At 37.5% G+C, this 15,479-nt stretch overlaps 1 protein-coding gene across 2 annotated transcripts; it reads right to left on the reverse strand.

Annotated features, from left to right (window-relative positions):
- On the reverse strand, positions 1-15,440 carry LOC143280946 (serine/threonine/tyrosine-interacting protein A-like). 2 transcript variants are annotated; one of them, XM_076585763.1, is made up of 9 exons: positions 15,332-15,440; positions 12,773-13,012; positions 11,787-11,834; positions 10,800-10,853; positions 9,003-9,100; positions 7,522-7,582; positions 6,719-6,795; positions 3,586-3,709; positions 1-469 (listed from the first exon to the last, which is right to left on the reverse strand). In XM_076585763.1, the coding sequence occupies exons 2-9, from the start codon at positions 12,812-12,814 to the stop codon at positions 344-346; spliced, it is 630 nt and encodes a 209-aa protein (XP_076441878.1). In that variant the 5' UTR covers positions 12,815-13,012; positions 15,332-15,440; the 3' UTR covers positions 1-343. The 2 variants fall into 2 exon arrangements, with proteins under 2 accessions (XP_076441878.1, XP_076441879.1); XM_076585764.1 differs by having other exon boundaries at positions 12,773-13,022; positions 15,332-15,425.
- Between the last annotated feature and the right edge of the window lie 39 nt (positions 15,441-15,479).

A 15,479-nucleotide genomic window follows, 5' to 3' on the forward strand; every position in this document is an offset into this window, starting at 1 on the left:
AAGATTTAAAGAAATTTAATCCTTTTGCACCTTTTGAGATGTGGAAAATACAAAAACAATATTGACACAATGAATAATAACTTCAGTCCAACACTGTCAAACGAAACAAGCAATACACACACACACACACACACACACATGCACACACATACAGTCCATCACTGTCAAATGAAACAAGCAACTTACACACACACACACATGCACACACACACACAATAATAATAGTTATTGGAAAAACTACAAACTACAACATACTGACAATCAAGGAAACGTTACACACCCAAACCAACCAACAAAGTGAACGAGCAAGCAAGCAAGCAGACCAACAGACAGACACACTGTGTCAGGATGCGTTGTTCCAGTCCATGTCTGACGAGGACTCCGCCTCCCACTTCCTCTTCACCGACCCCCTCTGCTGATCCGCTGGTGCCAGCGTAGTATGGTACGCCTTGCAGATGGGCGCGTAGTCCTGCAACACACACCCCATGCAGACAGTCACCAGCCTATAACAATCACAGATGCCAACCCCTGTCAAGTGCTTGTAGGAACAATCAGAAAATTTGGCAGGCACATGTTGAATTTGTGGAAACACTTGGACTCCCAGCCACATCAGCAATTGCACACTTTATATACAAGGCATACAAACACTCCATAGCTTAATCCACTGGGCACAGATGCTGTTTAACCGAGACACTCGATTTAGCCACATTCTCTCTTGTTCAGGCAAATGATTAAGCGGATTGGTCCACTCAATGCTGTTTCAATGTAAACGCGCACGATTAGCTAAGCATCATCACGTGAGACCAAAGTTCGTAGTGACTGCCCTGGCCTTGTGATTAATAAGTCTAGAGTGTCTGGGTAATGTGACAACAGCAAAGCGTGTGACCTTGCTATGGAGTCAAAAATGACCTCGCTGGAACACTTCTGATGCTGGCATAACGTCAGAACAAACTGCGATCGAGCAACAAAATATGGTGAAATCCTAACAGTTGGCATCTTTGAACACACACCACATGCATTTAATCACCTGCCTATAATGATAATCATCTTCTCCCCTCATTGTAATCCAGCAAGCAAAAATCCGTTTTTCAAGCTTCAGCTAAAATTCTAATATCATCATCTTAGATGAACAGACTATAAATAAATAAATATCAAGCTTCAGTTTCAAGGAGATGTCAGAGCTTGCTGACAGATTCATATATGCTACACCACATCTGTTTTATAAAAAAAAGAAAAAGCTGCAGATACCTGACCTTCACATAAACCCAATACATGATGTGGCAATGAGCGCCAACCCTAGGTTTGTGTACAACATTAACATAAAAATGAAACAAAATAATGAGACTTAATAAAAGTGGGAATACATTAAAATATAGTCAAGAGACAGATACGTAGAAGGCAGATGATAGCAAATAACAAAAAATAAAAATTGGCCACACTCAGCAAACATGTATGCACCCGCACATGAGCACACACTGAAACACACATAAAGTCACACACACACACACACACACACACACACACACACACACACACACACACACACCAGTCACCATAATCATCATCATCTTCTTCGTTCATGGGCTGCATCTCCCACCTTCAGTTGTATGTACAAGTGAGCTTTTACTGCATGTGTGACCTTTTTTTTTTTTTAACCCCACCATGTAGGCAGCCATACTCTGTTTTCAGGGGTGTGCATCCTGGGTATCTTCTTGTTTCCATAGCCCATTGAACACTGACATGGATTACAGGATCTTCAACATACATATTTGAGCTTTTGCATGCGAATACACACAAAAAAGGTTCAGGCACTGGCAAAATCTCCACCCTTCACCCACCAGGTATGCCGAAACCGGTGATCCAACTCGGGAAACTTAGGTGAGAATCCAGCACTCTAACCATTTGGCCACTGCATCAACCATAATACTAGTACTACTAATATCAACAGTAATAAAACTGGGTATCTATATGGTACTCTACGTCCTCAGCACAGGGGCCCAGAATGTGAACAATTTACATGAATATGCGAAAAAAGGTGGTTACAAAAATTAACACTGGCCACTTTGATCGACATACAAGCAAGACAAATGGAAGGTTTCAATGACAAAGCAAACACACAGAGAATCTCCAACTATCTTAAAACATATTTTGAATTTAACATAGGGACACACACAAAGGCAAGCTTACCTCCAACTGTCTAATAAAAAAAGAAAGAAAAAAAAAACAAGAAAAGAAGAATAAAAGAAGTTAACATTGGGACACACAGGGAAGGCAAGCTCTATGACAATTGTCTATAAAGGAAAAAACCTCACACACAAAAATAGTTAACACTGCGACACACAGGAAATACAAGCTCAACTTCTAAATGTCTATTATAATAAAATCTTTAAAAATGTTAACATTGGGACACACAGAGATGGCAAGCTTACTTGCAACTGTTTTTTTCTTTCTTTTTTTTTTCTTTCTTTTTTTCTAAATGAACACTGAGACACACACGGAAATTTTACCTCCGACTGTCTTAACCCTTTGAGCCCTGAGTTCCGGAGCAATTTTAACCCTTCTGCCTGAGCTCCTGAGCCAAAATTTGCAAATAATTGGTATTTAATCTGTCACAGCAGATATAAAAAGAGTGCCCTGACCACCGCTTTACCGGTGGTAGAGAAAAATGACATAATGCCTAGCCACCAGTTGAGCGGTGCGTAAACACTTGTGTTGTTTTTGCTATTGGTTGACTTATACTGAAATCGATCATTTTTATCCAAAGCACATGCACAAAACACATTGAAAAGGCGCGGCCATGTTGGTACCACCTTCGTTGACGTCAGAATATTGCGGTTTTTCTGATTGGCTCTTCAATATAAGTCAACCAACAGCAAAACACGACACAAATGTTTACACACTGCTCAATCGGTGGCTAGGCATTATGTCTTTTTTCTCTACCACCGGTAAAGCGGTGGTCAGGGCTCAAAGGGTTAAGAAAAAAAAGTTATCATTGGGACACAAGGCAAGATTTACCCATCTATAAAAAAAAAAAAAGAGAGACAAAAAATAGTTAACAATGGGACACACACATGAGGCAAACATAGCTGTCTTTAAAATGTAAAAATGGAACACATTTGGAGAGCAAAAATCCCTCCAACTGTTTTTAAAAAAACAAAAACAAAAAGGGACACACACAGAGAAGGCAAACATACCTTCAATTGTCTTTAAAGAATGAAAAAAAAAAAAAAATGTTAACATTTGGACACACATGGAAGGCAGCCATACCTCCAACTGTCTTCAAGTAGTAAAGAAACAAAGAATTAATACTAGAACAAACTAGGAATGCAAACATACCTCTGTCTAAAAAAAAAAAAGACGAACAATTTTTTAAATTATTTTTTTAGTTAACATTAGTACACACAAGGAAAGAAAACATTCCTCCAACTGTCTAAAAAAACAACAAAAAACACACCACTTTGACACACATGGAAGACGAGCTCTATCTTTGACTGCCTAAACACACACACACACACACACAAACAAACAAAAAGAAAAGTGTTTAAATCGGGACACACACACACACACGGAAGGCAGCACGCTCACCTCCAACTGTCGAGTAAAGTTCATGTTGGGACAAATACAAAAGCGGCGCTTCTGAATGTACTCAGACACATCACTGCAGGACCGATCAAAGTGCCTCATGATGAAGGCCTGAACCAGCGTCGCACTGTCAACACACACACATACATATACACAAACATGCATACATACACAAACACACATAGACATACACAGACACATTTTGTATTTTATTTTATTGTTTTCATATATTTTGTGTACTACCCTTCATCTGTGTGTGTGTGTGTGTGTGTCTGTGTCTGTGTGTGTGTGTGTGTGTGTGCGTGTGTGTATCAATGCATGAAGGTACCGGCAACCTCACATGTAAAACTGAAGCGAAGACTAAAGAAATGTCGATTTTGCCCATTTTCCCCAAGCCTGTAACTTGAGTGATGATTAAGAAATAAAGACATGTTTTATATTGAAATAAAGCTCACTTTCTCCTCTTTCCAATGATGTTTTTGTTTTTCATCTGTATTCTATCTTTGTTGAATAAAAGAGTAAAAATCAGGGGTAGTCGAAGGCTTCTTGCACGCCGTGGCCGACCGCTCCGACACAGATCGTGTCAACTGGTTTTCACATCTCTCTTTTCTTCACTTGGCTTGCCTGTCCCATTTGATCTACAGTGCTATTTTTAGCACAGCTGTGTTTGTCTGAACCTAATCTTTCCAGTGAATATTAGTTCGCCTTGCAAAACTGCATACTGCAAATATAGTGCGTAAGAAACGATTTTCGTTCGACTTTAAACCTAACATTATCAAAATTGGTAATAAAAACAATAGTAATTACAGATATTAAAGGGAAGCTCTTTTAATTTCCTTTCGAAAGGTATACAAAACTACCGCATGGTTTTACTGGTGCAGACAAACTCCGAGTCAAAAGAGCGGCTATGCATCATTCAGATGCCAAAATGGCAGTCGCAGCTGAGCCAAACTTCAACAACAATCTTGATCAGTTCTGAAACCTTTTGAGTCCGTTTGATTTTACTATCACACTGTTGATTGTATCATCTATAAACATTTAAAAGGGGATATTTTTCTTAATAAGTGCATGAAAGTGCTCAATCATTGGGAATACCCCATACTGCTGTACCTCGTTTCGACTCTCAACTGAAGCAACGATCATTTTTTCTTATTTTCATGATGGAGTTAAATCATTAATGATAAGTATGTTAAGTTGCTGTTCGTTGAAATGAGATTAATCAGCAGATATATTTTATGACAGTGGTTTCACTTTTATTTACCAAACACAAATTATTACACTTTTTTTCCCATTTTTCTAGAACATCATCATTTGTGCAACTTGATAACATGATTTTTTTTTTAATTAAAAAAATAAAGAAAAGAAATTTTTTTTTGCTGAATGTGACTTTTAATTCAAAAGTCATGGTAATGTGTGTGTCTATCAGAGAGAAAGAGACAAGTAATGTGTATATGTGCATATGTGTCTGTCCAGATAATTAAAAAAAAAAAAAAGGAATTTATTGTTGAATTTTACAGATCATATGCAACAGATCTTTAAAAAAAAAATCTTCAAATTGCGTTATTGCTGTACCCATTTTAAAGGCCTTGCTCAGCTGAATACAAATCACTTTGTTCCATAAAAATAGCTTGATAATGAAGAAACTGCGCCTGTTGCTATTTTGATAAATTTTGCCGTGTGAGAATTTGCAAAAAAAAAAAAAAGACTTTATTGCTCAATATCAATAAAATGATCAAGTAATATAGCTGGAAAAAAAGGCATCTTTACATAAACAAAATATCATTTTTCCTTCATTTTTAGCTGTCTCTGTTGTTTTGTATACATGCAGTGATGCTGTAAAATTTGAGATTTGTCCAAAAGCTCAAAATGACATGCAAAAAGGCTCAATTTCAATGAACTTCAATTGGCTGTAACTTTGGTTCTAATACACATAGTAACATAAGTTTTGTGGTGGGATGTTTGTTTTGATTTAAAGTTTTAATCTGAGCTTGTTTTAATGTTTTAACAGAATTTTTTTTTTTTTTTTTTTTTTTTTTAAATAGGTTGCCGGTACCTAATGCACGCCTTTGTTACGTGTGGTTATTAAATCAAATATTTCATATGGAATTTGTGCATTGTATTTTTCATTCCATCACCTTATATATATATATATATATAGAGAGAGAGAGAGAGAGAGAGAGAGAGAGAGAGAAGAGATAAGGTAATGGAATGCAAAATACACATCTAGATATAAGGTAAGGAGCAAATAATTACTGGAACCTGATTCTGACTTGGTCTGAAGAGCGATCCTGGACCCACACTGCCTTCGCTTCAGTATTTTCTTTTTATGCAGGTTGGTTGACTGGGTTCTGGATTCTCACATGCACAGGCACAGCCTAGCCTTCTGTCACAGGTGCAGCTGTAAAAAGCTGCAGCCAATGCATTAGGCACTGGGATGTGGCCCTTGCATGTGGTTATCTCAAACCTTTCTTTTTTTTTCTCTCTCTCTTTTTTGTTGTTTTTTTTTTGCTGGTTTGTTTGTTTGTTTTGGTCTATGTTTCAATCATGAATGTTGATGAACAAGCTCCTGTGGAGGTCCATTTAGATTTCGGACTGCTCGGCTATCTCAGCACAACATCAACCAGGCTGAGATGCAGACACCTGCAGTGTTGGTAAGGAAATTCGAGAAACACTTCCAAAGACGGATCTGTGAAGTGGATGACCTTGTGAGGTCCCTCTCTTCCCAAATCAGTCCATAGCACACACAACTCTGGGTAGGAGCCAGCCACTTACCACATAAACCTCTAATAGGGATCAAATCTATGTCCTCCCATTCATCAATCTGCAATGCTAACCTCTTCACCAAGGCAGCTGGTCCTTTCTGATTTTATTTTACAGACATCAGTTCCTGTGATTATGATTCTCATGTTTTGCTCAGATGGTCTGTTACTGAGGAGGATGGAAGAAGGGTAGGGGGCAGAGAGCAGATGTGTATGTCGCCCCATTCCTCAGTCATCCACACTACCTTCACAAATCAAAGACAGCTCTAAGAAATAAAGCTCTATTACATCATGTGAGGTTCATCTAACATATATTCTTTGTGTGTGTGTGTGTGTGTGTGTGTGTGTGTGTGTGTGTGTGTGTAGGACAAGAATACCTTCTGGAGCATCCAGTCGTTCCATGCACCAGACACTTTCCTCCCGCCTTCAGACAGGTCAAAATGAAGTCATTCACCTGGGACAGGGTTTTGTCATCACCATCATCATCATCACTATTACTGTTATTATTGTCATTATCATCATTACTGATACTTGTGTAGTGCATTTCTTTGATCAAAGACCAAGCTCTCAGTGCTTTACAGAGCCATTTATCAACAGAATGCCCACCTGAAATAGTATGGTAAAAAGGGAGATCTTGGGAAGACAATACATGAAGTTACCTCCAAATGAATCATCAGTCTAACAATATCCTTCAGCTGCTTTTGATTATACTAGTGTTAGACTACCCTGTCAACTTGAAAACTGACCTGTTTAAATTCCACAAGCAAATATTTAGAGAAAGAAAACATAGAAATCAATGTTCTCTCCAGAAACATCTAAAAAAAGCAACTACTGGTAGCTACCTAAAATTTGCAAAAGTAACACTATGGTAACACAAAAACACCCCTGATTAAATTGTTTGATACACCTTCCAAATGTTAGTACACCAAATGCAAAACAATACTATTTCTTGAACAAATAATGTGCAGTGTATAGTATAAATAGTAAAGAAAATAAATTTCTATTTCATACTGCTTTGTCATGTCCCCATTCATGCTGATCACTAAAAAGAGAACTGATCAGTACTAAACTGATTCTTAATAAATTAGACATCAGATTTGTGCAGTTCTAACAGTTTGGTTTTTTTACCCATTAAAGACCATGGTTTGGGTTAAAAACACAACAAATGTGTGTAACTGACCTTTGGAAAGTATTGCATAATGTTCTGCACTTCATTGTCTTCAATGTCCAGCACAAGGTACCTGGAAGTCAAAACACAGGTAACAGCACACACCACACTAAAGGTGAAATTCCAAAGACACCCCCCCCCCCCCACCCCAACGCAATCTGTGTAAAAAGTTAGATAATTTTGAATGCAGTCGAAGCTGCCAAGGAGGAAGAAATGTGAAGCAAAGACGACGCATCAAATTTGGGTAAACAACATTCTGAAGCTGGGTTTGGCAAAATGTGCATGCAGTTAAAAACTGCTCCCTGTTGCAAAAAAAGAAAAAAAAAAAAAAAAAGGTTTGCAGTGAAGTTTTTATGAAATTCCTGTGAAATTCGAGTCCATGAGTTAACATAAAATAAAAAATGGTTGTTAAAAAGTTTTTCTTTCAGTGTGAAGTTCGAATGCCAGTTTCACATCAGTTTTTTTGGGTCTGTGGAATTTCACTTAAACCATAGTGATTACTTCTAAACACTTATCACATTTGATGTTTGTAATTGTCAAAGCCACAAGCAGTGTAGTGAACAGGTAAATCAATGCTTTGATACAAACTATTCCATGACCATTTCCTGATTGTTTTCTATTCATAAAACCATTTTCACACTTCCATATTTTCACTTAAAAAAACCCACATAAATAAGCATAAAACAAAACATTGAAGACTCACAGCAAAGCTCATATCTGATGTCATACCAACCACCACGGCAAAGCAAGTAGCGTTACGTACTGACAAATGGGAACGAAAAAACTTAGCTGTATGCAGGGCACAGGAGCAGGTGTCAAGATGGCTGCCGGAAAAAGAGGGCGCTAGTCAGGGATGCAAAGGGGAGGCAACCTACTTCGGGAGGTTATCGGCTGTAGCTACTTTCGTTTTCTCTGCGTAGGTGGGTAGTAGTTTGCACAGAACAGGAATCAGACCCCCTGCCGGAGTCTGCACTAGTGGGTCACAGTTCAGTATGTGTAGTTAAATGGGAGAATGCAGGTTCAAGGCCCAAGAGAGGTGAAGGGTTTGGGGGGGGAAAGGTTTCGGCCCGTGGCTGGCTCCTTCACAAAGTTAAATGTGCTATGGGTTTGAATGTTAAGACTGGGACCTCACAGTCAAGGATAATCCACTTCATGTGCATTAAGGAGCGTGTCTCAAATTTCCTGACCAACACTGCAGGTGCCTGTATCTGGGCCTGGTTGACACTGAAACAAACCTGTAATTACTATGGAAGGAGGCATAAGGTACCGCCTTGTCAAGCAGTGCCACACCTATAAGAGACCTCCATCACAGTATCGTCATTATCCTAATACTCAATCACCATTAAAATACAAAAAAATTGTCTAAGAGTCTGTGGCCTGTCATACCCTGCGACGATGCCCTCCACTCCTCTGTCTGTATATATGCTGACAGATATTCGATCAGTAAATACAATTTGAAAGAACAGCAGCATGCTGCCATTAATGGTACGTACGTGAAAACCTCAGGGAAGTTGGGTTTGACGAGGCTGGTGAGCATGCGCTGCCGAACACAGACGATGTGTGTGATGCCCGCTGATGTCAGGGAGCCCAGCTGCCTCAACAAATTAACACTGCACTGTTTGCCCCCATCACATACTTTCACTTCCTAACACGGTTTTGATACAAGATACAGGAAACAGCTTTCATTGTCCAAATGGAAATGTGTCACAACGAAAAGGAGAAGAAATGGGTTAGTTCCTCTCTTTTTCTCTCTTCAACACACACATATCGTGAAAGACACATTCATTTAAAGGTTCCATTCTCTCAATGCAGGATATTTCACAATAACCATTAATATCATATGAAATATTAAAATCATATTTTCAGGCACATTAAATATGCCAATGTTAATAAATCAATAAGTGAATAAGTTCTAATGTTTTCAGATTACAATAATAATAAAAAAAGATAAATTGGTTGTTGTTGTTGTTGTATAAACAAACACAAAAAACAACAAAAGAAAAAAAAAAAACAAACAAAATGCAGACAGAACACTTCTTTGAAGTATTCATAACTATTCATTTATTTGTCGATTGTTTTGCAGGGCAGTCCATTTCATATAACCACAGGATGCATGCTCTCCCTCCCTCCGTCCACACCCCTATTGTCCTCCCAAACATGGGGAAGCACTTCAACATCCGAAGAGTGTTGCATCTTTTCACCATGTGCACCATTGCATTTTTCCCAACAGGTCTTTCTACTTTGACACACTCTGATTTGGGGATTTCACTGGGGTTTTTTTTTTTAACCATCTGCATCTGCATCATTGCGATTTCCCCTGACTGGTCTTTCTGCTTGACATATTATTTGAGGGTTTCGAGCTTTTTATTTGGTGTCATTATTTTTGCAAACATTTTGATTCAGTTTTTCCAGATACAAGCACGAGAAAGAAAGAAAGGCACTGAGAAGGAAAAAAAAAAAAAAAAAACCACCACAAAAGCAGCATGCATTTTTTTTTTTTTAAAGGACATACTATGATTCAGGGATTTCATGCTTTTTTAATCTTTTTCAAAAACATTTTTACTATTCTTTTTTTTTAATCACATATAAAAAAAAAAAAATAAAATAAAATAAAATAAAAATTTGATTCATTCGTTGGATGCAAACATAAGAAAAAAAAAGAGATACAAATACAGAAGAAAAATACACATAAATAAATACACAAGGAAAATATACATAAAAAAAATACACATAAATAAATACACAAGGAAAATATACATAAAAAAAATACACATAAATAAAAATCAGACCAACATGTACAAAAATTACACATGAACTGCAAGCATACCATTCAACACACCTGCATCCTTCAATGCATACACAAAATTATACTTATGCAAACTCAGCATTCAGTTTGTTGAATATCATGTTTGCATTCATATATACTGGATTAATGTATCCCTTCCTTCACTATATTTTAATGTCACTACTTATTCAGTTATTTTCTCATTATTTCATTTTATTTTTCTAACGGACCCTCAAGACCTGATAGGCGCATTGGGTTTATGTAAAAGTCAGGCAGCTATTGCTGCTTTTATTATTATTCTTTTTTAAGGTACACGAATATATATGCATGCACTCAAGACCCAAATAATCATGTTGGGTTATGCCGCTGGTCAGGCATCTGCCTGGTGGATGTGGTGTCAATATATGGATTTGTCCAAATGCAGTGCCTCCTCCTTGAGAAACTGAAACTGGAACTCGCTAAACACTGTCAATGTGTAAATGTGCAACTTACGCTGACCGCTTACCTCTGATTTGCAAGCAGCAGAATAGGGACCCAGGAACAGGCCTGGAATTATTTCCTGCACAGGGGAAAATACAGAAGTTTCAGGTATTCTATGAAAGGTAACATGTTGCAGGCATTCCACAAAAACACTGCAAGTATTCCACATAACAAAATGTTAAATGTTGCAGGTATTACACAAACATTTTAAGTATACCATATAACAAAATGTTCAAAGTTGCAGGCATTGCACAAAACACGGCAGGGATTCCACATAAAATGTAAAATGTTGCACATACTGCACAAAACGTAGCAAGTATTCCCCATAACAAAACGCAAAAACAGAGCGTGTGGTGCACAAAACATTGCAAGTATTCCACATAACAAAACTTTAAAAACATTCCAGGTTTTGCACAAAATGCTGCAGGTACTGCACACAACTCCTCTGACAAACTGCAGGTTCATATGTTACATCTACATTCCACATGACAAGATCCAATGGCATTGCAAACACAATCCTAACAAGGAACTGTTGAGGGAGGGAGAAAGAGGGAAAGACAGAAAAAACAACAACAATGGACCGACAACACTGTAGAATGGACAAGAAAACCATCTGCAGAGACTCTAGACACACAACCAAGAGACCTGAAGGAATCTGCTGAACACTTCTGTGCGGCACCCAAATGACTCTTCACAGTCAGAGCTGAGGGGGAAGATCTACAAAATATTACTAGTTTCTTGTCCTCACACAGATTCAAACAGGTGTATCAGAGCACCTGGGAAATTCTGAAGATAATGATGTCACTAAAGTCATTAAATTCAGAGAGCTAAGTCAACCAGATCAGATGTGATCTTATTTGCATATAAATGTGTACCTGTGTGTCACTGCATGTGTAGGATGGAAAGAGAGAAGAGGATGAAAGAAAGGGAAAGTGAAAGAGAGAAAGAGAGAGAGAGAAAGAGTGGGAGAGAGAGAAGGGTGGGGTGGGGGGGAAGAAGGCACAATCTCAACCTGCATTTCACGACGCTTATTGTACTCCCAGGGTATCTCTTCCTCAGGCTGAAAAAACAACAAAAAACAACATATGTTATACAATTACATGAACACAAACCACCAAACGTACTAAATGACATAAAAATACATATATTCAAGGGGAAAAGATTACCACTTTTTGTTTTTCATGCATTATTTGGAATGATCTCAACATCTGTCCAATGCATTGGGTCGAAGCATAGTCAGGCATCTGCTCTACCCCATACCTCCCCATTTCCCCATGGCGGGGAGGGGGGGGGGAGTGGTTATGTATACATAATTTATATGTGTATGTTTGAATGCAGGTTTATGAACATGCACTGTGTTTATCTGTGTATTATTTGCTGGGTACATTGCGTGTTTTGTAAAGCACCAAGAGCAGTTTTCTGGATCGAAAGCTATGTAAATATCCATTATTATTATTATCTTTATCATTTCTTTTTTTTTACCTTTTGTTTTCATTCTTTGGGCAGAGTCTGAGATCAAAGTGTGAGATCCATAAAAAATAAATTATAAAGTATATCCACCTGTCCAAGCTATACTGCAATTGGTTTTTAAATCTGTTTGTGAGAAATTGTCCACCACAAAAGACAAATCATCCAGTCAACATGTTAGATGCCAGTCAAGGTAATTTGAGTTCTAAACTATGTGTGTGAGTGTGTGCGTGCATATGTGTGTGCATGCATATGTGTTTGTGTGTGTGTGTGTGTGTGTGTGTGCACGTGTGAACATGAGCGTGCACATGTATATGACCAAACATGCAACTGTGTGCTTTCTTCTTTTATATGTAATCACCCTTTGTAACCTAATTTCATACTTCTTTGTCCTCCTTTTTTTCCTTTTCAATGTTTTCTGCTCTTCATCCCTTCCTCTCACCACCGCCCAACCAAAACAAAAAAGCAAACAAAAAAAACAACAAAAATACAAGAAAAACAAAAAACAAGAAAAACATTCATAATTCATACCATTTTGTATAATCTTAACTTGAAAGCCTTCTCTCCATCCATCTCGATCTCAAATGGTCCTGAATACTTTCTTTCATAAAGACTCGCCCATATCCAGGACGCTCTTCATGTTGTCAGCAAGGGAGGCAATCAAGGCTGTCAAGTTCACAATGAACTTGCAATAGTTTGCCCAACACTGGTTATGTCCCCACCACTCCTGCCTTTTGCTTCTCTTTCACATCATCCATGTGTTAAGGAAACCTGAAAACAACTGAAATATGATGAACTTTTTTTTTTTTAAGTGAAAAAACAAACAAACAAACAAACAAACACAAAGACCACCAAAAAAGACTTTCAATTTATTCTCAAGTCTGCAAAGTCTATTGTTCAATTACTACTGTACATTAATCATTTTCACCAAAATGATATCAAAAAACGTTTGTGCTCCTTGAAGCTTTGTCATCATAAATACATGCCATGATGTGACATTTGGCATCACTTTCACTTTTTCATTCCTTCTTGTTCTTTATTTTTCTTCTTCTTATTATTTGGGTATGGATCTGTCCATTTATTCAAATAAATATGTAATTGCCCATCACCTATCTATTCATTTATTTATTTGTTCATCTTCAAGCACAACACATGATCTTAAGACAGATGATTTTTTGTTGGTTTGTTTTGGTTTAAATTTTCTCACTGTCAAAAAATAACCCTTGTATCTTAACAAGTTGATTTTTTTAAGATGTTCATTGATACTGATGGACTAAATGTTTGCTTTGTAAATGTTGAATCACACTGATCTTGTGAAATGTCAAATTGAAGTGAAATATAACCTTGTGTACAAGGAGGAAAAAAAATGTAAAAAAATATATGTCAGACACAAATAAATCAAACAACAGTATTAATTTGCATAGAAAGCATGTTTTCTTACCCTGTCAAATACAAGAAATAAAATGAAACAATCTCTTTGAAAGCCTGTTATCAAGCCTTCACACTATATAAACTTTGCACCATCTGCTCTTTGACAGCCTGTTATCATGCCTTCTCATTATATAAATTTTGCCCTATCTGCACACATTGGGCATTTGGATTTTAGCCTAGCAATACCACTTATAAGTTATATATCACATACTCCATTTGAATATCCAGTAATACAAAGAAAATGGGCCTTTTACAACACTATGTTGGACTGAACATAAGAAGAATACAAGTTGGATAAACTGTCTGCTGGATAAAATCAAAAGCTGTGACAAATGTTTCCCGCATGATATACACTTCTTCAAGGGTCACGTGTTGCAGCAGATGAAAGAGACTGTATAAGTGGAGAAAGAACTTTCATACACCTTATAAGTTCTTGTCAATGCAGAATTTTTTTTTATAATAGGTGCTTACAAACTGGACAGATGGTGCAACTACATTATGAACGACTAACAATTTTCGAAATTTCATAACTGAGAGTTATTCCATGACATTCCTGAATGCAACTATTGCTAGAGCTATTTCCACCTGAGACTGTGTTGGGGCAGAGGGGAACTGAAGTGTCACCTAGCATGTTTATTTTTTTCTTCATGACTAAAATTATTCATTCCTGTAGCACAAGTTGTTTACAGTTTTATAAATCTTTTTAACACTACGAGTTAACTTCCCCCCCCCCCCCCCCCCTCTTTTTTCCCCCCAGATACAGAGACCAAAGTGCAATTCCATGCTTCAAGACAAGAGTCATTAGTAAACAGTATTCAACAATATTCATAATTTCATAGCAAGCTTGACTTACTACCATCAGCAAATATAACCAAGCATTTTTACTCTAGCATTAAAGCATGGATCATCACTGGTTACCTTGAGATCCTGATTTTTCATCTCTGCAGCTAAAATCTTGTGTAAGTTGGGCAGGGGGTATCGTTGATGCCATATTTTTTTCTTTCAACTTATAATATTAAGGAAGTAAATTCATAATCATGTGTAACTTTAAAAAAAAATCACTTTCTCAAATCATAGCAAACTATGCCAGTTGGTGTTACCATTGCAGTATCACCCAGTCTTAAACTGTACTAAAATACTGTTATTACATAAGATCTGCCTGATGTAAAACCATAATGAACTTTGATAACAAAATCTTCTCAGTTAAATATTCATTTGTAAAACGCATCCCTGGTTACTTTAGACAATAAATTTTTTTTGCAAACCACGTATGTGTGGGTCGACTGACATGTGGTTAACTTATTCGTTTATGTTTCCCGTTTTTAGAAATTGACCTTTCACTGCACATACTTTAACGTGACCCACAGTGCAGACTCCGGCTTGGAGTCCGAATCCTGTCCTGTGCAAACTACTATCCACCTATGCGGAGAAACGAGTCTATTTACCTCTGCCTGCTTCTACCTAACTGGTACATAGACCCTAGAAAAAGTTCGATTTGATATCCTTTGTTGCTCTTGTACAGCTGAGGCTGAGAAACGGTGCTTTAAAGTTTCTCAAGAATCGACATGCATTTCGACTGCTGGTATCATCCCCTGTTGGATGAACTCATGAGCATACAGGTCCAAATATGGAAAAGAAAGGAATAATTTAAATGCTTACTTGGTTACGATGCTTTTATCTCTGAAAACTTTTCTCTCAATGTACACCAGTGTTCTTGTCTGCTCGTCCAACTGCCCTCACAAGTCGCTTGAACGATATATTCACAAGGGAAATCACTCCAAGATTTTTGTTTGGGTTTGCTGTTTCG

The sequence above is a fragment of the Babylonia areolata genome, chromosome 4 (assembly GCF_041734735.1).
Source record: "Babylonia areolata isolate BAREFJ2019XMU chromosome 4, ASM4173473v1, whole genome shotgun sequence".
NCBI lineage: Eukaryota > Metazoa > Mollusca > Gastropoda > Neogastropoda > Buccinidae > Babylonia > Babylonia areolata.